This window comes from Anoplophora glabripennis, unplaced genomic scaffold (assembly GCF_000390285.2).
Source record: "Anoplophora glabripennis isolate ALB-LARVAE unplaced genomic scaffold, Agla_2.0 scaffold2, whole genome shotgun sequence".
NCBI lineage: Eukaryota > Metazoa > Arthropoda > Insecta > Coleoptera > Cerambycidae > Anoplophora > Anoplophora glabripennis.
This window is the reverse complement of record NW_019416325.1, coordinates 942,746-969,014: the sequence shown is the minus strand read 5'-3', so window position 1 is coordinate 969,014 and position 26,269 is coordinate 942,746. Positions and strand designations below refer to the sequence as shown.

The following is a 26,269-nucleotide window of genomic DNA, read 5'->3' as shown; positions in this document are numbered from 1 at the left end:
TGATGATCTATAAACCTTTGCGATATCCCAGCTAAATGAAAGCTCGTCGCTACACTTTCACATTACGTTTTATGGCACGAGGGGCCTTTATGGATATCTCACCCTCCCCACCCAGAACCTGTAACGTTCATTTGAAATTTCTCCATTCGTTTCCAGATACCACCACCGATACCTTTGCGTCCGCCGCCCGTACCAAAAAGAAACAACATGCCCGGCATAATACCGCCAAACAAACCTCTCAAGACCATAAGCAACAAACCTGCTGAACCTCCCCCACTACCTCCAACACCAAAATGTCGAGCGCTACCCAACAACCCTTTCACGGACAGCAAACCAAAACCTCCGCTGCGACAAATGTCCATGGAGGCGAACAACATCAACATCAGAAGATTCGACGTGAACAGAAACTGTCCCAAGAACACAAAGACTTCGGCCTTCGCGTTCGACGCGAGTCACAACCAGGATGTTAAGATCCCCCCCGCCCCTATGGGCCCCCCACCGCCAGCCCCCAAGGTGCACAAACCCAACATGACGGCGAGTAAGGTCCAAGGAAACCAACCCGCCCACGGCAGGGTTTCCATCAGGCAGGACTCTAGTGTATCTAGTGATAGTTTCAGTCAGACTTCTTCGCCCAGTTACACGACCAAAACCATGGAGACCCCGCTGCTCCCCCCAAGAACTCCGCTCAAACAGCAAAACGGAGGTCTCATCCCCAAGATTAAAGACAATGAGGACGACAACAATGGTAACACGACTATAACCAAGAGCGTGTCTACTCCTGCCAGCCTGCAGACGATAGTGAGGTTCCACAATGGTTCTAACATGTCACTACACCACAGGGTGAGTTTCAAGACCTCTAAGCTATAGAAAATCGTTAACAGTACAAATCTTCTTCCAGATAATAAGAGATATCCGTCGTCCGTCTACAGCTTGCGCAAACCGATTGAAATTTAGATTTGCTCAACTAGTGGTAAATGCTGTAGCACTATTTGCTATAGGCGCTGGTATGGCAGCATATTTTAAGGGTAAGGAAAGGTATAACATCCAATAATATCACATTAACCGCTCGAATTTCAGCATATCCAAATTCAGTAACAATAGTCAATAAAACGTTAAACGTAACAACAAGTCCAATTGTAATCGAAAGGAAGAGCAACAATCCCGCTCCAGGGATATGCTTACCGGTCATAGTGACCTTCTGCAAGCAGCATGGAATACCCTACAACTTCACGGTGTTCCCCAATTACATGGGACACTTCGGACAAAGAGACGCACAACAAGAACTTGAAGTCTACGACGCCGTGGTTGATGTCAGGTGTTACGACCTAGCGGCTTTGTTTCTCTGTTCCTTGTTTGTACCTAAATGTGGACCTAGCGGCGTTGTGGTGCGACCCTGCAGGAGTCTATGCTACGGTAAGTCAACTGTCCCTCATCAGCGACCGAAATTGATGCCGATGTTTCCTTTGCAGAAAACAAACGACGGTGTGGCTTCTTTCTCGACGTCTTTGGCCTGGCTCTCCCCGAGTATTTGGATTGTGCCCTTTTTCCAGAATCATCGGACCCCAATATCTGCGTTGGTCATCATGAAGTAAAAGCCGCCAAACTGCGCGCGTCGAGACCTGGTAAGTCCCTGTTACAGTCCAATTTGAATCCAGTACCAGTACCGTAGTAAAGTTTATCAGGGTGGTAAAGGTAACTGATATATTTTTCGCATGTCAATAATAGAAAAGATTGCTACAATTTCTTCAGCGTTATTTTTAATAATAGATACACACAAACTGAAATAAGTTTCATTGAGCAACCTGTGATCTGAATTATTACGCGAAACTTAGCCCAACTCTGCGTCGAACCGATTAATCAACTTATAAACTATTTACAATGCATTAACTAATCCCAGAACAGTGCACAACGCTGTTCAAAAACCATTCTCAGTTCCTTTGTAGCTTCTTTGGGACTTTACAGATGTTCCAGATCCATACCCAATTTTAAATCGAACATATGCATAATATAGGAAGTTCAGACATGTTTCATTTCTAAAATTTTACATCTGTTGACATAAATGTCAACTCTGTTTAATATGCACCGACAGGTAGCTTTGCTAATGTTGAAGTTGTAGACAATAATTTAATGAGCATATCGATTTAAACATTTTTAAATCATCAGTCACTGGAGCTCAACACAAAGGTCGTTAATAAGGAGCAAATAACAATAAAGGACCGATATTAGATCCCTGTGGAACTATGTTAATGACCTATAACTATTATACGACACAAACTGATATCAATTTGTTTGATATGATCTGAAAGTGATGATCATACAACTAAAGGCTTTAGTGAAAGGTGTATACAGAGTATCAAGATGACCCCGGTCATTCAAGACATTCGAGAATTTTTGGGTCAAATAGTCTAATTAATTATAGCATTGTAGATTATATTGCCATAGATTTTATTATACAGAATAATCTCTTTAAATTTTTTACACTTACAATCAGGATTTTGCACAATGTTTATTACTTTTTTGAACTTCTTTATGCTTAATTCTAAAAAATAACTAGCGTTATTATAAATTTAAAATTCGATAAAATTCATATCGATCAATGTCACAAGTCCAGCAATACGCAATTCAGTTGGTATCTGGAATTGGACCGTGTCTGAGTGTTTTTTGCGTACCATTCCAAACTCAACCATTTCCAGCTATCCAGCCAGCAATATGCAATTCAGTTGGTATCTGGAATTGGACCGTGTCTGAGTGTTTTTTGCGTACCATTCCAAACTCAACCATTTCCAGCTATCCAGCCAGCAATATGCAATTCAGTTGGTATCTGGAATTGGACCGTGTCTGAGTGTTTTTTGCGTACCACTATTTCCTTTTCTTGAAGCGTTTTCCAACGAGTGCGCAAAAATTGGATACGAACGTGTCGTGCGTGCATCCAAAATGGTGGTGGACATTTTGAGCATATGATGTAGTTTGTTTTGTACGCGTGCGTTCAAAAATTACTGAATTTTGCTTTTTGGGAAGTCCCTAAATTATTTTTACTACGTATGATTATTTGGAGGACGTGAATTTTGGGGTACTTTTATTACATATTTTTCAAATTCATAATTTGATTAAAAGTTAAGTTCCTGTTTTAAGAGATTCATAATTACTAAAATTCGAGCTAAAATTTAACTACAACACTATCTTTGTACTGCAAAATTGATACATTTTATTTTATTTATTTAAAAACTTGAAAACGATTGTCTTGAAATTGACTAAATGTTTCACAATAATAGCTGTTTACATTTTTTCCGTAGGGCAAGTCTGCCGCGTGCACACGTGGTATGCACCAGCTGTGTAGCGTTAGGTCAAGCGCTGTTGTCACGTTGTGATGAAACTCCCCAATACTAATACTCTTATGCTGAAGTAACGACAGCCAATCTTCTTACACCCTGTAGATGGCGTTGGTTGCTATGTTAGACTAGTTTCCAAGGCAATCTAAAGTGTGTATGTACCTTTAAACGGTATATCGGGTTTACTTAGAAATTATCAATGCCTTTGAACCTTTCGCAGGTTAATTTAAATTTCAAAATACTTCTCAATGAACGTGGTGTAAGCCTGAAAGCGAAACAATGTTTGCAGTATAGGTTTGTAGTATAAACAGGAATGTAAATATAATTAGTTTTAATATCCTCCTCTTTATGCAAGCGAGGGTCAATTTTTCAAGTTCATTTCTATTCAAGAAAGGTGCTATTTTAAAAAGTTGGCGGGGTATAATTTTAAATGATTGTAGGGACGGAGTTAAGTAAAATTATCAGTGATACGGTACTGTTTTACGGGTGGGAATTCTAACACTTTATAACTTGGACGTGTTGATTAATGTACGAAATATTTAATAAAGACTTTATATTACTGGCATGGTAGATTTCTGGAAGTTAGAATGTGAATTTCCCACACAGCAATGCAGAGATTTCTCTAATAAAGTCGGAATTAGTTCCGTGAACTACCGAAGTAAAACAACCGGAAGCTGTTTACTGTATAAACCACGACACTCGATCGTGATGTACTTTTTCGGGTCAATGAAAAATACCAAGACATTTTTTATCCTCCAATATTGCCCTTCCAACCCTGTCACATACTATCACACCGAATACGTTCGCAGATTAAAATGCGGCGGAAAAATATAAATGACTGTTACTTCGGCGTTATTTATGCGAGGGAAATCATATATCATAATTTATTTTCGCGACGTGGAAAATCTTCCCCACACGGCGATGTTTTTAAACTTGCTAATACCCGACGTGTGTGCGGATATACATATTTTACTTTATAATACACGACGTACAATTTAAAAAACCTAACCTCAAAAGTGTAGTCATAAAATGTTACTAGGGGGGATAGCGGATAGCGAAATCTAGCGGACGGTCAAAAACTAACAACTTATTTGTACCAAATTCCAATGCCATTGTCAGCCATGAAAAATAACCGATAGTTCAACATGAAGAGGTTTAAGGAGGTATATCGGGTTTATTCAAATGCACAAATGTACTTGATATTTATATAGCGTATTACCCAGTGCTCCCTCTGTGCGTCATATTTTTTTGACATTTTTTTTTAATCAAGATTTTGAGATATTGTTGTTGAAAGTTGTTCATTTTAACATAGGTTTATATGGCGAAGATGGACGGTGCGGCTCTTTTTTTGCCCATAACTGAAAATGTGGCAACGTCGCAATCAGCTGACAGCAAGGAGGGAATACATTTGAAAGACTTGATAAAAACGAAATTGATTTCAAACATATACGTTTTTCCTAAATCCCATGTACATTGTTATCAAAAATAAATTATCCACAACAGATTATTTTTTGTAATGTTTTTAAAAAACTAGATTAATTAAAAAAGACTAGGAAGCTGTGATATATTTATTGGAATAAAAAATACAGTTGATAAATCCTTTTAATATATTTAATGGTTTATAAAAACATCGTAATCATTACCCAGCAATATTTAGGGTTACATAAAGTTTTCTTTACTTGATTAATATAATTAGTAATACTTGAGATAAAAGCATTTGTACGGAATAACAAAGGAACATAAATATTTCTCAGCAAACTTTATATCTAAAAAATTAGTTATAGTTGCAAAACTTTTGTAACATTACTAAAATAGAGATTAAAAACACGAACAGTGAGTAATAATGTAATTTCTATCACAGAACCTTCAAAATTGCATCCAACATTTTCTTTGACTTGGACGAGAGATGGGCGCGAGTGTCATTTCATTTCTTTAGAACTAAATTAACATAATTCTCGTTGTTTTACCAGTTCACATGATTTACGGATTTTAAATAAAGGATACAAATCTTCGCGAGGATAATACGATATATTTGCTATATATAATAATTATATTGTACATAGTTTACACACAATACATTTTTGAACGCGTACGCATCTTTACCCGAATTTGACGCGCAATATCTCCGATGTCTGTAGGTTCGCAGTGTGTACAACTGCTAGTCAATTATTAGCGCTGTTGCCACATCTACATAGTCTTTATGCGTTCATTAAATATAATTTAAAACTACTTAAATATGATATTTTTATGTTGTTAATTAGTCAATATGTATCCTATGTGCATATGAGTAGATTTCTTTGCTATATAGATAATGTTTATCGCAAATAATTTCGATAGAATTTAATTTTTTCAAATTGGCAGCGGGCTTTAGTCCCATAAGAAAAGCATAGGACCCCCCCTTGCGCTCCTCACTTCTTTCGGACCCCGATATACCTCCTTAACTGTCAAATAAATCAAATTTCATAAACATACACTGAGAAAACATCACAATACAATAAAATAAATTAAAAGTTAATTACTACACCTTACACGAGTTATATGGTGCAGCTAAGTTTATTTAATTAAAACTGAATTATGGAATGAAACTGTTTTCTCTGTTCAGCGTTTACGACTTTTTTTCGTAGCATGCGCAAAACAGTTGGTGGCTTGGTGGCGATGTCTGGCGCGTGCTGAACCGGGAACACGGAGGCGAAACAAATGATTTTCAGATATGTATCCGAAACGTTCGGTTATTAGCAATGTGTGATGCGGGATAGATAGATAATACCACGTAACAATAATTAATGTAAATGCAGAACTGACAGGTTGTAAGATTTATTACATTTTAATAAAGAATAATGACAGCCAAAATGATAAACTGCCTTTAAAATTAATATGTATCGCTTGTAAAAATATTAATAATGGCCGACATGCCAAGCAAGCCTCCCTTGATATCTCTCTCAGTATGGGAAGTTGAATTTTCTCTATCCGAAGGGCCCAAGTGAATATTTCTTAAAATATGTTCAAATATTCCCGACATGAAATAAAATTAACAAACAGATCCTACACTTGCCCTTTTGGCTACATATTTCAAAAGGCCGCTCAAAGAATTTAGCATCATATTACATCTGGTGATTTAGGCTTACACGCTAGGAAAATGTAAAATAACTAAAGCACGTAAATTTACACTTTTTCTGTAATCCACGTAAAATCTAAATTTACCATTCGGTATATGTACATTTACGATACTTTCAGGCAACTGGATAGTACTTTTAGGATAACAAGTTCCTATTTTTTTAATTCTTAATTTTTTATTACTTATCTCAGTTTTTATTTAATTTAATAACATAATACAGGGTGTTAGAAGTCTTTTAATTTTAACAGACGATAGAATACATACATATGTTTAACAATAATAGCTGTTTACATTTTTTCCGTAGGACAAGTCACGTTATGATGAAACTCGCCAACATTAATATAACTTTTTTTGTTCATTTATGATTACACTATCCCATGCTGAAGTTATGGCAGTCAAACTTCTTACACCCTGTATTTAGGTAGTTAAAACACCGTGCTGCATTATTACATCACAAATGAATCTAAACACATACTTGCGGAACAACTAGCACAGTTTTGCCACATGATCATGTGTTAATCTGACTTTCATTCGTAAATTATTATCGATGCAATTCTAAACATCGCACTGCAGCCTATTATAATTATTGACGTATTATTACACCATGGGTATGTGTACAAATTGGACCTTTTTACGTAAAACGTATTTCATTTTTTGACAATGTATTAAAATATCGGTTTAATGAGAAATTCTCGTAACATTTCAGCAACAAAACACAAGAAACAATTAATATCTATCTCGCTTACATCCGGATTAACAACTAATTAATATATCTGCAAGAATTAATTAGAAAGGCTTACACAATGGACCTGTTGGGTTTATCGTAGCGTATATAAGTCGAAAAGTTTCAATTTCAAATATATGTTACGCACACAACTTCCTTATTGTTAGTGAAATTAAAAACTTCCCCTACCTCATCGAACGCGTCTACAGGGCGATAATAACAGTTCGGATATTAAATTTTCAAATAACCACACGCCGTTGTTATCCGTGGAGTAATTATACGCGTCCCCCTCTCTCACACTGTCCCCGACTTCCTGAATAATTCTCGCGGTTGGACTACGGATAGAGATTGATCGGGCGACGTTATAAAATCTAGGTGGGAAAGCAATTCGGCGGAAGAACTTAGCAATGCTGTGGTAAGTTGCTCTACACTTACAATCGAGTTCAGCAAGTCCGCTCCATCAAAATTTTTCAAAAAATATCGTCGGGCTGAGCACTTAAATCACATAATTCAAGCGCCATTTTTAAATTTCGATGCTTTTCATAAATACAGGGTGTTCCAATTAAAACTTACCATTTGGAGAACGGAAAATGCAAAAAAATAAATCAGAGTACAAGCTTCAAATCACCTTTTCCAGGCACCAAATACATAAAAACCGCTTTTAGGTGGGTAATAGGCCACCCAGTAAGATCAGAGATGACGACTTCCCTTCCCTGTTTTTACTAATACAGCTTTCAGTCTATTCTAGTCAGATCGATAACAATCAGTTTAGCAAAGATCCGCATCTGCAGGCTCGGTCTACAAAGCTTATGCTTTGTGGCAAATTATTGATGAATAACTTTAGCCAATTGATTAGGCCTTTCAAGATAAACGCTATCTGCCGGCTCGGAGCAACCGGTTATGTTCCATTGTTTCGCTTCCAGTGGGGCATTTCATAGATTTATCAACGACAACTTCCCTCTGAACGTCATTCTCGTAGTTTTTTTTTTATCCTTAAATCACTTTTTTTAAAGGGATGTCTCCCCACTCCAAAAAAAAGGAAATATTTCCCGAATAATTCAAATAGTTTTTCCTAAATGTAGACGGAAAGATATTGTCCGCCACGATAGAGAACCGATATATAAAACAAAAGAATATTTGTAGGGGCTAGGGAATCACGATATAAAATTTGGTAGGGATCCGCTCCGTTGGTCCTCAAAAAGGAATTAAATTTTCGTGAAAGAAATTTCCCACCGTGTTGAGTTAATATTGGAGTAAGGAATATCGGGGAAAACACGCTTGATTTATTCAATACAACATATATTAAAGGAAAAAGAGAAATATCTGGATGGAAGTTTTGCTTCTTGATCATAAGTTTATTTCAATTACAGTTTCATAACATCCCTTTAAAAATTAGCATGTTTTCGGAGAAACATATTTCTATACACTTCTTACAGGAAATACAGAAGCTAAATTTATGAAAATGTTACAAGAAAAACTTTAGCGCAATAATATCCCATCGAATGTAGACTAGTAGTAATTTTAGTAAAATTTCCCAAGCAATTATCTAAAAATACATAATAATAGTTATCGTAAATATTACACATACACTGTAAAGTGTCTGAATAATATTCTGTAAAATTACAGTAAACCTACATAAATATATACATACACCGTAAATGTCTAATTTCACATAAACTGTATTTGTATAATCACAGGTATAGCAGTGAATAAATGTAAAATTACATGAATTAGTATTTTCACAGCATTTTTGTGAAAAGCGCTACAGAACTGTTGCAATTTGAGTGTTTTTTTATTTACTGTAAATATGTGATTGTGAATGATGCAATAAGTGAATAGGTGAAGCGCAGTCGTCACTGTAAAATTACAGAGAAATTACATTAAACCTTTTGGTTTTCAAATGCAAAAATGGCCATGAAATGTAGTGAAAATCGCTGTTTTTTACCGTATGGTACATTTTGTGTGATCACATTTACATCAGTATCACAAACGTAAAATTACATGAACTAATATTTTATTACATGTTATAGTCACAGAGCTGTTATAATAATTTCCACAAATATCTACTAGAATCATCAGTGTAAAATTACAAAGAAATGTGCATACAATTTAGAGAAAAGGGTATACCAACTGTATTTAATGTAAATTTGTGTTTGTAAAATAACATTAATTACATTAAATAGTTATTATTACATTTTTCCGAAAAATACTATATTAACAGTGTTTACTAATCAAAATTAAGTATAATACATTGTGAAAGAAAAATTACTCAATAAAGTATGTAAATGTAAAATTACATGTTTCCACTGTATTTTTGTGAAAAGCGCTACAGAACTGTTGCAATTTGAGTGTTTTTGTATTTACTGTAAATATGTGATTGCTAATGATGTAATAAGTGAATAGGTGAATCACAATAGTCGTCACTGTAAAATTACAGAAAAATTACATTAAACCTTTTGGTTTTCCAATGCAAAAATGCCCATGAAATGTAGCGAAAATAGCTGTTTTTTTTCCGTACGGTACATTTTGTGTAATCACATTTACATCAGTAACACAAACGTAAAATTACATTTTATTACATGTTATATTCACAGAGCTGTTATAATAATTTCCACAAATATCTACCGGAATCATCAGTGCAAAATTACAAAGAAATGTGCATACAATTTAGAGAAATGAGTATACCAACTGTATTTAATGTAAATTGTGTTTGTAGAATCACATTAATTACATTAAATAGTATTATTATTACATTTTTCCGAAAAATACTATATGGCAGTTGTCGTGAGTGTAAAACTTATACAGATATATATACCCACTGTATATTTTCAATTGAATAGAAGCTGTAACAGTACATCTGTAATGTAATCGTAAAATTACATGGGCTAGTAAGTTTACCGCAATTTATAAGAATTTCCACATTATTTGTTTCAACAATATCCATTGTAAGTTTAACGTGATGCTATTCTGGGTTTTACAAAGAGGTTTCTTAAGAAAGAGACTGTATAGGAAACGATGGAAGTGAGCACAATTTCCCGGTTTTATCATTGAAAACAGAATTGTTTATTCAAATTGATTATGTTTATTTTAATTAAGATCAATATTTATGTTGGATTTTCTCTGGTAACAGCGATTTTATAAATTGCTCCAAGTTTAGATAAATATGGTGGTCAAATGCTAAGGCAGATCGTTCACTCTCTCCGTTATATTTACTCGCGAGCTGTAATGATCAGTCTGCGCGGCAAACCGGGTAATCTTCTTGCTTACTTCGCCCCCTTCAATTCCTCCATCGTGCACTCGGATTATTTCTTTTCTATTAAACGCGCTGAATATCACTTTAGGGATACCTTCCCTTAGTTATGTGAAATTATGTTCCGCTTACGAACCTTCAAAGGATGAATAATAGTAAGATTATCTATCTATTTACGAGCACGTAAAACAAAATATTTTGAACGCGATATTCGGCTAACAGTATTAAAATTAATGAACAAAGTTTTCGTGCGAAATCTCTTAACCGTTATTATAAATACCCTCCGCTTCATTTAAATTGCAGATCGCTCAATGAATACGATATTCAGGTGGGTTTTGACTGGATTTACGCGATTCCTTTTCTATTTTAATTGCCCCTTCCTCCATGTCCTCCACTTCTACTTAATAAATAATAGTAAATGACGGGCACTTAAGCAGTCGCGCGATTTCCGTATCTGTCAAAGAACCCCGCACAAAATCAATAGAAAATTTTTGACTTTCTGATCAAAAGTTGTCATGGCCCCAAACTGATCCTATGAATAGTTTCAGAGATAAAGGGGGGGGGGGAAGTATGTGTGTGATTTTGGCTGTAGGCCACAAAGTTTCAAGTTGATGGATTCAAAAGCTGAGGCATGTAATGAATTTTGACCAGTAGGTACAACGCTTTTGAGATCGCTGAACCTGAATTAGGGGATAACGGAGCTATCTAAGGTCACCTGGAGGTCAGGTAAAGGTTGTTTCAAGGTCAAACTGAAGAAAAGACTTGTACTGAATTTTGACCAGTGAGTGTATAGGTTTTTGGGCTCGCAGAATCTGAATCTGGCGATAGCGTAACCTTAAGGATCACCTTCAAGTCAATTCAAGGTCATTTCAAGATGAAACTAAGGAAAAGGCTTGTATTGAATTCCAACCAGTGCGTATATAAGTTATTTTTATGGGGGGGACTGAATTCGGGGATAGCTTAGCCCTACAAGGTCACATTTAGGTCAGGTCAAGATCATTTCAAGGTCAAAGTAAAAAAGACCTTTCACGAATGTTAATCTGTAAGTATGTATACTTTTGAGGTCGCTGAACCTGAATTCGGGGAGAGTTTAGCAATTGAGATTAAGTCAAATGAAATGACCTTGACTTGATTTCCAGGTGACCTTAAGCTATCCGCGAATTCAGGTTCAGTTACCTCAAAAGCATACATACAGGTTAACATTCGTGAAAGGCCTTTTCTTTACTTTGACCTTGAAATGATCTTGACCTGACCTAAATGTGACCTTGTAGGGCTAAGCTATCCCCGAATTCAGTCCCCCCCATAAAAATAACTTATATACGCACTGGTTGAAATTCAATACAAGCCTTTTCTTTAGTTTCATCTTGGAATGACCTTGAATTAACTTGAAGGTGACCCTAAATCCTTGCCTTTTCAATTTTTGGAAACTGTGGCAAATTTAACAAATAACTGTATTCCCAATCAATCACATCACGCGTCTGCTTAAAATGATTCATAATGGTAAATATTGAGCCTGCTGCATGTCCCGACATAACCCCTACAGACTGTTTGAATAAAATGTATGTCAGTACATATTGAAAACACTAAAAATTAATATTTTCTCTCAATACGGCTAAAAGTTGGCGTCGTCAGTTTCAGTTAGATCGAAAGTTTGGCGTATTTTTTTTTGAAATTCATCCCTTTGCGGAGAAGAGGAAAACAGGGGTTAACCCTCATTTCGAGGTGTTGTTAACTAAATTCCGTCATCCGCTGTTGACTCGGTATGAATATCGAACGGTTTCTATTTACTTTTTTGTCCTGGAAAGTTGTTAGATGAGAGGTTTCAAGTAGAGAGCCCAGGCATCTAGTCGGCGGCGAGCCGACGGGAATGCAATTGTGCGAATTAAAATTCTGCCCTAACAAAGCAACACCCAGAGACGCCCCGGGTGCCAGAAGGGGGAAATATTCGCGGTGAAAACAGAAGCCTTTTAGTCGGATTGATAAAAGGTTAATTATATATAAAACGACTTAAAAAGTGACGATTCCCACCGCAGAAAATAATTAGTGACACCTCGAATCAAGACAATGCTATTTGTGTAACAATCTGTTTTTCTTCTAAAAGATTCTACAGCAAAACTTTTTTATACATCGACAAAAATTTATTATTTTTTAATACATTGCAGAATAAAATTGTCTTGTACCTTATTACTATCATCGTTTTAATAGATGGAATACATCCTGAACGAGACAAATTGTTGAATTTATGATAAAATGAGTCTACTACAGGATTACGAAGTGTTAGGCCTGTAAATATCTTAAAAATGGCGATGTACCAGACAGTATGTGTTCATGTTTAACCTAGTGTAAAACATTCACTGAAATTCAAATAAATGGAGCCTGAACAGCTTTTCAGATATGCGAAATTGTATTAAAAACCCTCCTTTCCCTCGTTTAAGATTTTTTAATTCGATATATCTGGGTTAAACATAAAAAAAAATAGATTACACAGTCGCATACAACAGGCGTTACTTAACACAGGAGATATGGTTAATTATTTTTTTATATAAAATATATAAAGCAATATGAACAGGTATAATTTTTCAGAATAAGATAAATTTATTTAGTAAAAAAAGGTCAACGTTAATATTAACTTTTCTTCATTACAAAATAACACGAGTGAATGGTTAATTTAATTGGGTCAAATTGGCAAAATTATTAAATTGCTTAAAACAAACAAATGTTTCCAATTGCACAATTTATTTATTAATTAATAACTGGTTAATTTTAATTGTATGAAATTGGCCTAACTTATTAAACGAAACCAAAGCCGTTTTACTGAAACCGAATAGTATTTTCAGACGTACAGTTTAAAACAAGCAATTCCTCTTTTTACAGGTCTGATGGCTTTTAAATAAACTATTGAAATTATAAAAGATTTTAATTTTTCTCAATTTCAGAATAAAATAAATAAATGATTAATTTAATTAGATGAAATTGGCCTAATTATTCATATACTTATGACAAACCGATGTTTACAAGCGCACCGTTTATTAAACACTAAAGTGATGCTAATTTAAAATGAATTACCTAACAAAATAAATAAATGGTTAATTTAACTGAATAAAATTAGCCAAATTATTCATCTGCATACAACAAAGTGATGTTTCAAGTGCGCCATTTATTATATGAATCCAAATCTGCGTTACTGAAACCCAATCGTATTTTCAAGTGTATCATTTAAAGTAAGTAATTCCTCTTTTTAAGGGTTTCAAGTGCACCATTTATTGAAAATCAAGTGACGCTGATTTTAATTTTTATTAATTTCTGAACAAAATAAATAGTTAATTTTATATTAAAAAGTGACCCTAATTCCAAATTGTGTTATAACAAACCGATGTTTCCAAGTGCACCGTTTATTGAAAACTAAAGTGATGCTAATTTAAAATTTTGTTAATTACTTAACAAAGTAAATAAATAGTTAACTTAATTGAACAAAATTAGCCTAATTGTTCATCTGCATACAAGGCGATGTTTCAAGTGCACTATTTATTAAATGAAACCAAACCTGCGTTACTGAAACCTAACCGTTTTTTTTAAGTGTATCATTTAAAGTAAATATTTCCTCTTTTGAAGGGTTTCAAGTGCACCATTTATTAAAAATCGAGTGACGCTAATTTCAATGTTTGTTAATTTCTGAACAAAATAAATAGTTAATTTTATATTAAAAGGTGACCCTAACACGAAATTTTGTTAATTTCGGAATAAAAATCATTAATTTAATTTGGTGAAATTGGCCTAATTATTTCATATACTTAAAATGGGCCAAATTTTTCATCTGCATAAACAAAGTGATGTTTCAAGTGCACTATTTATTAAATGAAACCAAATCTGCGTTACTGAAACTTAATCGTTTTTTCAAGTGTATCATTTAAAGTAAGTAATTCCTCTCTTTTAGGGTTTCACCATTTATTCAAAATCAAGTGACGCTAATTTCAATGTTTGTTAATTTCTGAACAAAATAAATAGTTAATTTTTTATTGACAAGTGAACCCATTTCCAAATTTTGTTAATTTCCGAATAAATATGATTAATTTAATTCGATGAAGTTGGAGGAATTATTGAATTGCTTATAACAAACTGATGTTTTCAAGTGCACCATTTATTAAAAATTAAGTGATACTAATTTTAAATTTTGTTAATTTTAGAATAAAATAAATAAATGGTAAATTTAATTGGATGACATTGGGAAAATTATGCATTTGCTTATAACCAACTGATCTTTCAAGTGCACCATTTATTAACAAACAAAAGTGCGCTAATACTAAATTTTGTTAATTTCGTAATAAAACAAATAAATTGTGAGGTGATTTAATTGGCTGAAATTTTATAAATTATTCATTCGCTTATAACAAGCCGCTGTTTTCAAGTGCACCATTTATTAAATGAAACCAAATCCGGTTTACTGAAACCAAATCGTTTTTTTTTTTTTTCAGGCGTAAAATAAGTAATCCCTCTTTATACAGGTTTCGCGGCTATTAAATGAATTAATGTTGGTATGAGGGTTGCAGTACAGTCCGAAATTATAAAACAATTATACTGGGGCCTGCAAATTCGGCTTAGACCCTGAGAAGCCCGGCAAAAAACGAAATTAATGTAGTAAAATAACTCGGATTTCCACGGCGCGGGAAATCTTGAAGAACGGCAGGCCGGAAGATCGTGAACATATATAAAGTTTCAGGGAAAGTTTCCCAGGAATGTCCATGAACGATAAATTGATAGGGGAACTAAAAAACCCCGAAATTAATTATTTGTTTGTTTTACCTCTCTTCTCCTTTGCTGCAATAAAAACTGAAATTATACAAATATATAAACTTCCTTAAAAGTTTAATTGGATCCCAGGAATTTTGCGATTCTCCTATACCTTTACTTCATAAGAATATGAAATTATTTGCAATTTAAAAAACGTAAGGTTTTATCTTCCAACAAAGGAAAAGTTATTACTTATTTAATTAAATTAATACTGACATCTCTAGCAAAGTATTCCTATAAAACAACTTTTCACTTGTTACGCCTACAAACTTCAATACAGGATTTATTCGAAAGCAAGTTTCTTTCTAAGTAATTGTTTAAAAATAATAAAAAAAGTGTTAACTTAAAAAATTTACTGTGGCCGTACTTTATTTGAGGCTGTACAACCTTTTCGAAATTCGAAAAAAATTTTTCAAAAAATCATTTTGCGAAAACTATCGAACCGATTTTCATGAAATTTGGTGGGTTGTCTTATTATACTCTAAAGTTTTTTTTACCAAAATTAGAGCAGTTGAAATATTTTTAAAAAATTATCCAAAAAACTTGATTATTTTGCCTTTTTTCATCAATTACTGCTATTTTGCAACATCGGTAATAAATTTAAACATTTTTAACGTACAGTATATTGTGCAAAATTCAATTCTAAAACTTGTTTCCCTCTTCAATATTCTTCCAAAATGCATAGGTTCCAAGATATAAGTAAAGAACTCAGATAAAATAAGAATTCTTTTTAATTTTTTAAACATTTTTGCAATTTTGAAAATGTTCCGGACCTCGCCCAGATCTAGGGATCTACACTTTTATTATGTGACTCGCACTGAAGGTAATCCAGAAAAAATGTGCACGCCCCCTCTCACATCCACCTCAAAACAGATCCGCCCTGGTCTATGAGCGATGCGATGCCTCTGCAGCGTTGGGTCACCATTCACCGTAAATTTACAACGCATCAAAACGTTCATTACAGCCATACATATACGCCATTTTAATAACTGTCTTTATCCTGCAATGATACGCTGAAGACATCAAAAAAGTATTTTAATGAGCATCCTCAGCACTGAAAACCGTTTATTTGTGCTGCAGTTTTGTCGTTTTATTTCAGTGTGCCCGACCGGGTTCCAGTGCGACCTGAAGAGGTGTATCCCGAAGGATTGGCAGTGTGATGGCCATGTGGACTGCAAGGACCAATCCGACGAGCTGAACTGCCACAAGTGCGGCATAGGCATGATCAACTGCGGCGCGGACAAGTGTATCACACAGGAGCATATGTGCGACGGGAAAGTGGACTGCCCCTGGGGCCAAGATGAAAGGAATTGCCGTAAGTCCCTAATTAGTAGCTTTCGGAATAAGTTGAGGCCGTGGTATTTTGTTGATTCACTTTGATATGGGCCGTTATTCCAAAATCGATTTGCAAAGTTTTGAATTTTGACAATAAGGCCGTTCCCAAGTGGAACTTCTGTGCGAAATGCCACATAAACATAAAACAATACTAAATCAAAGTCGATAAATATCGTCGAGTTTCTTAAATCTAACTCCATCGCCAAAATAGTAAGCGGTGACTCGACGCGTAGATCGGTGTGACGAGTAAGGATGCAAGTACAAAAAAAAAATGATTTTTACTTTTTTAATAAGATAAAAATAAGAATATTTTTTCATATAAACATTAGTAGAGAATTGTTTCCTAAGGGAGCTACGCCCCCCTTAATGGGGCCTCAAAAAATTCATTTTTTTTAATATTTCCGAAATAGGTTGAAGGAAAATTATGAATTTTGACACCATGAACGCTCATTAAAAGTCGAAATAGATTATCATAAAATTTTTAAAAGTTTTGATCAGGGGCGTCTCAATTGAGGCGGTCGTCGACTATTTTTTTGCTTGTCGAAATTTTTGGCAATACAATCAAGTGGTAAATTATTGGACACCAATTATGAGACACCCTGTATAGATGTTTTATCCTCTACTTCCTTGCTCTTTGGTAAACATATTAATATTTTCAGTCTTAATCTGACTACGGTCCTGTGAAACTCAGCACTAAGCCTACTGATAACAATGATCATATTGAACAGTTCTTATAAGAGCATCGTCTTACCCATTTCTACGCTTATGGCGCGCACTGACACGGTTCGGCTGGAAAGTAAACCGGGATTTCAAGAAGACAAATCGTGTAGCAAAGATGGAAATATGCGCTTGTATCAACAAAATGGAACACTATGCGAAATGAACGGCACATTACATTTCCATACAGATAATTCACGATTTATTTATCAGATATGTTGGCGTTGGAGTATAGACACGTACCTTTTGACCGGCTAGTATTTGGCGATCGATTTTGAATAATATTCTTAGACTTAATTGGCGAAGCGAAAGTGATTACATTCGGAGAGGGGGGCTCGTGTTTGGTCCAAACATGCAGTGTTCCTTATGACATCATTAATCGTCTGGTTTCTTTCCAGTGCGATTAAGCGAGAGAAACGGAGATGAAGGAAAAGGTCAATTAGAAGTATATCGACCCGACCAAGAAAAATGGGTACCTGCCTGTGTGGCCCATTGGGATCGAACATCTGCGAAAACCATATGTTCTCTGCTCGGATATTCGTAAGTTAAATTTGAATTAGATTGTTAGTTCGTAACCAGCTTACTCACAAACGGCTTATCGACTTATCAAATACCGATGTCGGGAGGGTAGTGGACGGTCGATCCGATTATTTAGGTTTTTTTTTTCGATAATTAGAACTCGTAAAAAACGCGCGAGTCGCGCAAAAACGGGATTGGATTTCGTACACTGAGAAAAAGTTCACTTACGGGGTTTCCAAAATTAGAAAAATTTCAATTTTAGATTTATAATCTAGAAACCTCTGAAGACATTTTTCATATGTTCTTAATATGTTGGCAGGTATAGTCTTCCGAAGTCAGTTGAACATGCAAAAAACGCCTGGCAATAAAATTTAATGACTTTCATAAGCGTCCCTAAAAAAGGTTTTCTACTTAAGGTAAAAAATTATAATAATTTGTATATAATGTGTAGAAAATTTCTATTATATGTCCATTTGGCCAAGAACATATTTTAATTATTTATGTCCTCAGCAATTTTATTATATCGAGATAAATTTCGTTTCCGTTCCCGTTTGAAAAAGTTATAATTTCTCCATTTCACAATTGTAATATCAATGATTAATAGAAGGTGCCTATAATAAATTAAAATTACCTGAATCACACCAAATTCTGCATTGCTGCACTGCACTGCTGGGCAATTTGTGAACCACTTGTCAACAGCTGAGATTTATTGCCCAGTGGCCCAATGCAGCTGTGATTGTATTTCGTTTGCCCGCGTTCGCATTCTTCAAATAAGCGTATACATTTCCACCACCTCTACGTTTAGTTCGATCAGACCTGTATATGGGTATGGCTAAATAAATATGGGGACAAGTTTTTCAAATATTTTAATGCCGCTGCGTCAGCGACCGAACCTGATACATACTGTCAACCTCTTGGTTCTTCAGTTGACATCGGAAAGACTATACAAAATAAATTGTTTGCGGTTTTTGTAAATAACCAGTAGCGTACTATCATGGCCTTAAAAAATTGTCCTACTCTACATAACATTACGAATAAAATTTAAATAAAATAAATCAAAATGATGTATCTAGCATTAAAATTATTAGATAGGTAATGTAGGTTTTTAAAGAAATTTCCTCTATTTTTGTCATTATCCATAAATAACGAATAAATTAAAATAACCCGCATTAGTATAATTTAAACGATCCCAAGGCATTTTTATTTAAATTTTCGGCAAAAACTGTTACATACACAACAATAATTTGACAACTAACTTGAGAAATGTCAAGTTCTTTTAATTGTTTTTGGAGTGTTTTTGGTCATGGCCAATTTGATAACAGGTATGATACGAGAAAAACTGTCCGAAAAATAGAAAATTGCAAATATCTCTAAAAGTAATAACGGCAACCCTAACAATGCTCATATGGCTTGAAAAAATATTTCAATCTGCATACGACAGAGTAAAATACAGGGTGTTCCATTTAAGTAAACAAAGTTATAGTTGTTTGAATTTATCAAAATGTAACAGCAAAAGTGAAACACCTAGTATTAATTGTTTTAATAATAATTTAGTATTACCTATGACCATTACAGGTACCAAATCACGCTCCTGAAAGAGTTACTAGCATCTCCGCGGATCTTTGCATCTGTCAAATTTTTTCTTTAAAAATTAATATGTCAAAATCTAGGAAATATTTAATAAAGTGATCGTCAAATTTTACGTAGAATCCAGAAATGCGATAATTTATAGGGTGTCCCATTTAAAATAAGAGAGTTAATGTCGCCTTTCCGTAGGTTGCCAAATTTTAAGATTTATCGGATCAGTATTTTCCGATATCGATAGTGGCGGTTCCTGGTGGAACGCCCTGTGGTTCAGGTGAAAGCGACGGCGATACGACGAATACCTCAAGTACTACGTCTTAAACCACAAGTGGTCGATTAATAAATATTCAAACATCGAAATAGGGAGAGAAGAGCAAATCAATTCGCGAAATGGAATATAAAATTAAATACATTTCAATAAATTTTAATATCCTCCAGCATACAAATTTTGATTTTATCTCTAAATAAATTAAATTTTGTAATTTCACGGAAACGCCAATCAAACTAACAAATATAAATTCGCGAAACGTAGATTGTAATTATTTATTGCTTTGTGCGGCGCAAATTTCTCACTTTTAATACCGTCGAGTTTTATTTAAAAGGTTGATAAACATTTTAAATTATTTATTCGTATATATCGGACACGCAGCGAATAAGAAAAATGTGTCCGAGCAAAACACATCATTTACACCCGTAGAACTTCGAGTAGGTATAAGGTGCCAACATATCACTTGAAAATTATTGAAAAATCATCAATCAATTTCCGCTGACGCGAAAGTCTGCCAATTTTAGCTGAGACCAACTGATACGATGAGGGAAATATTTCATAAACAGCTTTAACAACAAGAAATATTATATTATAATAACCTTATACGATGAAAATACCACCAGGAATCTTTATTAAATACAAATTATAGGGTGGAATTAGCATAGTAAATAAAATAATTAGAATACGCCATATATCAAAATAAATAAAAAATGCAAATGCGTTAAAATATAAAAAAATATACAATACAGTCAGTATACAAAGCGTGACCAAAAATGAAACCTCGTAATCTTTAATACCTTTTTTTAATTATCGGGACATACAAATATGTCAATTCTGTTCTGCAGGCAATTGTAATTATTATACAGGGTGTCACAAACACCCGAACCCACCAATGAATTTTCGGTACTCAAAAAAACTCAGATAAAAGTTTTGGGATATCAAGAATTCAATGTACTGGTGACCTTGGATCTGATCTGATCTTAAGTTTCAAGGTCAAGCCAAGGTAGGTTCTTGCAGGTCACAATATCAAATAGAATACGCTATTTTTTATATAAAATTTGGTGCTGTATCCGGTGCTAGCATAAAAAATGTCATTGATGAGAATTACAAACAACAATGGCCCAAGAATGGAACCATGAGGCACTACAGTACACTGCAGTAAGTTACATTTTGGTACATAGCATACACAACTTATCCAAAAAAATTTGGGAATAGATGTGTCATAAAAAATGAAGTCAACATCGTAAAAAAAAATTTTTGCAAAATCCTTATAGTTTCCGAGAAAATAATTATTGAAGTTGTAGTATTCTCAATCCTTACATCGCTGAGCTACCATAGTCTGTAGCGTCATTCACGTTGTGCGCTGTAAATCCGATTTTAGTATTATAACGTTGCGATAGTGTTTACATTAGTTTTTCATGTTTCAAAATTGGCTTATGTGTATAGCAGTTGATGGAAAAATGGAGTCAATATAGTAAAAACAATTTTTGTAAAATCCTTATAGTTTCCGAGAAAAAAATTATTGAATTTGTAGTATTTTCAACTATTACATCGATGGGCTACTGTAGCCTCTGTAGTTGTGCGCCGTGCGCACTTCGCTCTTTCTTCACGTGGCGCCAGGCGATTCCGAATACTGAAATCCGATTTTAGTATTAAAGCGATTTTATGATAGTGTTTACGTTAGTTTTTCAATTTTCAAAAATGGCTTAGGTGTATTGCAACTCGGAGTTGATGGATATCGTTTTAATTTATGGTGAAGCGAGGCAAAATTTGTGTTATAGCGAAGCATCTGCGTTTTACTTTTCCGAAAATGTCTTTCTACCTCGATAAAATCTTTTTTCCTCATACGAAATCCTTTAAGGTTCGGTTGAAATTACGTTTAATTTAAAAAGTGATGTGTTTTGTTAACAGAAATGAATCCCTTGATTTTTTTTATAAAGTAATAAATTTTGGAACTCATTGGAAGGAGATATTCGGATTCAGCTATAAATAACGGTTTTGCTGCACGGTTCAGCTGACGAATTATTTGGTTTCAATTTGATAAACGTAACTGATAATCCAAATCTATTATGGTACATTACTGTAGTCTGCAACTAATTTCCCCCGCAACCGAATAGCAGAAACATAACGTATAATGTGAACGCGATAGCGATATTATGTGCCGTTTTGCGGGTGATACATTAAAAAGGGTTTATACAGTTTATGTATAAGGTATTTCCTTTCTGGAGGGTCCGAGTAATATGCAACTTTGTTCGTAAAAGCTGGTTATTAGGGGTCTTAAATTACATTAACTTTGGAAAAAATGGCTGGAAAGGAACGAAACTCGTCCCAAATAAATTTGTGAACGATAACGACTCAACAATTAAACTAAATTGTTTTGGATAATTATGCGCAAAATTTATTTAAAAAATGAATGAAATACTTATTTTTGAGAAATTTTCAAAAATGTTTTTTTCCTTCAACACTTGACATTTTGCTTATTCTGCCTTGAGGAAGGCTAATGCGTCTGAAACTTTAACATCTGACTCTCGTTTGAGATTGACAATATTCGAGAAAAAATCAGGTCGTGTAGTATAAATTTAACAAATCTCTCTTTCCTGTTAGCCTTAACGGGGACCTGAAGATTTGATTTCGCTAATTATTTTGTTTGCTAAAGTACTTCGGTTAATACAGACAGTTATCTTCTTAAAGTTGCTTCTGCCTCCGGATCCTAATAAGCAGCTTAAAAGGTTAGCTGCCCTAAAAAGTAGATTATCCTGAAATGTTATGCCTGATACTGACGGCGTTGGTTTTACCTTTATTGCTTGAAGATTTCTAGTCAACCGCCCAATTAAAATTTTTATCGCCTACTCGAGCGGACAAAAGTTAATTTAAATTGTCGATTTAATCTCAGTGGCGTCGCCGGAAATCCGGAACATCTCGTTTACTATTTTACGCTTTTACCTGAAATTAAAAGTGTTGTGAAAATATGTTAGTTTATTATGTTTTAACAGTCCCCTCAAAAAATCAGCTCAAAAAAAATTTTTTAGAGGTCGCTCAAGATTTTAAAAATTTCCAAAATCGTCAAAAATGTAATTTTTTTTTATTTTTTCCCCGTAATCTTTCCTTTTCTAGATTGAAAATATCGACTTATCGAAAAATGTCCATAAGAAACTTTTTGCTTAAAATTGATTGCGTTATCGTTTCCTGGGGTTATTTTCAATATTTTATTTTTCACCCCCTAGAAGGGGTGACTTCCACCCCCTGGGCAAAACCGCTCATCGGCACTAAATAGCTTTTGTTGCTTGAGCTATTTTCTACTTACAGTCCAAGTTTCACATCAATCGGTTCTATTCGAAAGAATTCGGAGGGGAAACCCTTAGACAGTGAACAATTTAAATTTAAGCAGAACTCGATCCTGTTCCGAACGCTTACGAACGGCAACGGAAATTAGCCACCGCTGTTAGTTTTAAAAAACTGTCTGAATAGCAGCTACTGCCAGACGACCCCACACCTGGTATGACATGACGAACAATAAACGGGTAAAAAACAAATGCCAGTTGATCGGTTAACGAGAGGGCGCTTGCGAGCGACCCCGAGAAACTTCGGAAAACAAATTACCCATCGCCACAGTGACGAATAAAGATACAAACAGATCAAAGGAGTTCCCAAAGAAATAATTAAATCGTTTTATACTGGTTTTCAATTAAAGGTGGAGATTGCCAAAGAAAATCATTTATTTCCGACGCAGGGCCAGATTTAGAACGCCATGCTCTGAGTGAGGTCTTATTTTACCTTTGTCTAACTACTGTCGGTGTTAAATTCAGTCGGGAGAAGCCATTTTTCATTACCGAAAAAACAATGCAGTCTGTCTTCCAGGCCTGAGGCTGGAAGAGAAATGCCCGCTGCATACTGCCGTTCGTCCATAATTTGTTAGGGATCCGTTCCTGATAGGCTACCAGGCGCGATATGTACGATTAACCGTTAAGCAATTAATTACCATTGTTTATGTCTAAAAACCTGTTCTCCGTATATTTTCAGTTAATTTCGACCTAGGACTTTTTTAAAAGTTGCAAAAGCAACACACACGTTATTGGTACGCGAAAATAGTAATCTTATACTATTGTATATATTTCAGTTTTTCAAGCAAATCTCAAATAAATAATTAAATTTGCACAAAATTTTTTATAACCAGGATGATACTACGTCCACACTAGATATGTGGCATAAGTAAAGCATGTTAATACTAACATAATAATGAGGTAAACCCCTTGATTTTATTCTCGGTTATGTAAAATAATCATTTAACGAATAAAAGAGAGCTCGTATTTTATTATAATGCTTAATAAATCAACGCTTCTCAATTCAAGCGGTAAGCTTTCGTACATACTTAATTAATAATAATATAACAAATCCGCTTCTAGGTACCTAGCATCAATACCGTGGAAGTTTCTGTCTTCTGAAGAGGAATTAAATAAATTAATAAACAAGCAGTAGCTTAATTCCCCAAAACTTCTGACTTACCACCCTCTCGCCACCTTCAGTAAGTTAATAACCTCGTTGAAGTCAATCCGCTCAAACTCGAGGGAGGAGCAGCTCGGAATTATAAATTTGAATACGAGGGCGATTCCATAAATCCCCCACAGACCCTTGTTACGTAAAAAAACTCACTGTGGATATAGTGAAAAATTTTCAGTGCTATGCAGGCTATTGAGGGCTTTCCTGCACCGATGTGTTTCATTATATGCGACCCTCGAAAGGGGTGGGAAATTGCAACCCTAATGGTCTTTTTCGTTGTTTCTTTTTACGGAGTTGAAAAGGTGCAATTAACAAAACGCCATTCAAAAACTTTGTCTTTTGCATTTTTTCACTAAAATATTCCGTTTATTAATGAAACAACAGAGCAAATTTTTTTTTTCCAGTAGAACTACAAATATTACGTAGGAATTTACGTCACCACAAACTAGCAAACCATGAAACTCAAATTGCAACTGCTGCAGGTTCAAACGGGTCTTGACATATATTTCAAAACAATTCGCGACTCTAGCGCAAAATTTATAAAATCATCCCGGTAACTGTACCTGCTCCAGACGTACAAAGTTACTAAAGTTAGGAACTGTTGGGAATTATTCATTTAGGACAATACATCTCCTGGTGTATACAAGGTGTAGTCGGGGTCATATTTATACGGAGGCTATCTTTGACCCTTAGAAATACGCATCATAAGTTTATTTTCACAAATTCCGTCGTGAGAATGAAATACACAAAAATAAGTACATAATCTATTCTCTCGCCTGATTTTTGCAGCATATGACATACTTGAATCTTAAATGTTGAACCAGTCTTCGAAGCATCTTCCTTATTTGGTACTTATTGGTTGGGATAATCCATCTGATATCATCTTCTTGCAACAACATCGTTTTCTCCTGACTTCAACCATATCAACTCTTTCTTGACAACTTGAAAACGAAAACAAAAAAATAGACCACTGTCACTAAATTCTAGTTTCGCAGAATTAAAGTGGCAGTTTGTTTTATACCCGTTTACCATCCCGTCATATTATACCAGGTGTGAAGTCAACTGGTAGTAGCGGCTTTTCAGAAGTGACAATGTGGCATGTTAACTGAACAGCGGAGTCTAGCCTAAGTGGTTGGATAAGAAAAAAGAGTAGAAACTTACCGTATTTTGTTTAGAATTTTATAATTTTGTAATATTACCTGTTTTAAATAATTTCCTAAATGCTCTGGAATAAGACATTCACATATTTGCCATAAAGCTTCCTTCATGTCCAGTGTTCATTTTTATTTGCTTGACGCAACCACTGGCTTCATTTACGTTGCTCGATTTTGTTGCAGGATGGCAAACTACAGCAGTCTCTTGAACGGGATCCACATCCAGTCACCTCCGATTAGAGAAACAACTGCTATCTGGAGGTTCAACCAACACAAGCGTCCCAAGAATCTAATACGAGAATTCGCTTCGTGCAACGGAACAAACTACCCAACGGTATATTTGTCCTGTAGGAACTACAGTAAGTCTTATCTCGACCAGCGTACTACCCAAATGTCTCGCATATTGTGGAATATTTACAATATTTACAAAAAAATCTATTGATGTTAAAATTGTAATTATATATACCGGTTTTTGTAATTCTGGCTTAAGGAGGTGTATCGGGTTTACTCAAATGCATATAGTACAGCTGTATTAATTAGAAACAGAAACCAATAATTGCATTTCTGTCTGACTTGAGGATTAATGTGGCAACGTCGCAATCAGCTGACGGCAAGGAGGCAAAACATTTGAAAGACTTGATAAAAACGAAATTGATTTCAAACATATACATTTTTCCTAAATCCCATGTACATTGTTATCAACAATAAATTATCCACAACAGATTATTTTTTGTAATGTTTTTAAAAAACTAGATTAGGTAATTAAAAAAGACTAGGAAGTTGTGATATATTTATTGGAATAAAAAATACAGTTGATAAATCCTTTTAATACATTAAATGGTTTATAAAAACATCGTAATCCGTACCCAGCAATATTTAGGGTTACATAAAGTTTTCTTTACTTGATTAATATAATTAGTAATACTTGAGATAAAAGCATTTGTACGGAATAACAAAGGAACATAAATATTTCTCAGCAAACTTTATAT

At 34.6% G+C, this 26,269-nt stretch overlaps 1 protein-coding gene across 1 annotated transcript in view; it reads left to right on the top strand.

Moving 5' to 3' along the window:
* Positions 1-26,269, top strand: part of LOC108916698 (atrial natriuretic peptide-converting enzyme-like) — a 44,747-nt gene that overhangs the window by 5,800 nt on the left and 12,678 nt on the right. Inside the window, exons 3-9 of the mRNA XM_018722999.1 lie at positions 157-840; positions 899-1,025; positions 1,078-1,413; positions 1,470-1,622; positions 16,306-16,521; positions 17,657-17,798; positions 25,464-25,639. Of these exons, the coding sequence (XP_018578515.1) occupies positions 157-840; positions 899-1,025; positions 1,078-1,413; positions 1,470-1,622; positions 16,306-16,521; positions 17,657-17,798; positions 25,464-25,639 (1,834 nt within the window). The remainder of the gene's footprint in view (positions 1-156; positions 841-898; positions 1,026-1,077; positions 1,414-1,469; positions 1,623-16,305; positions 16,522-17,656; positions 17,799-25,463; positions 25,640-26,269) is intronic.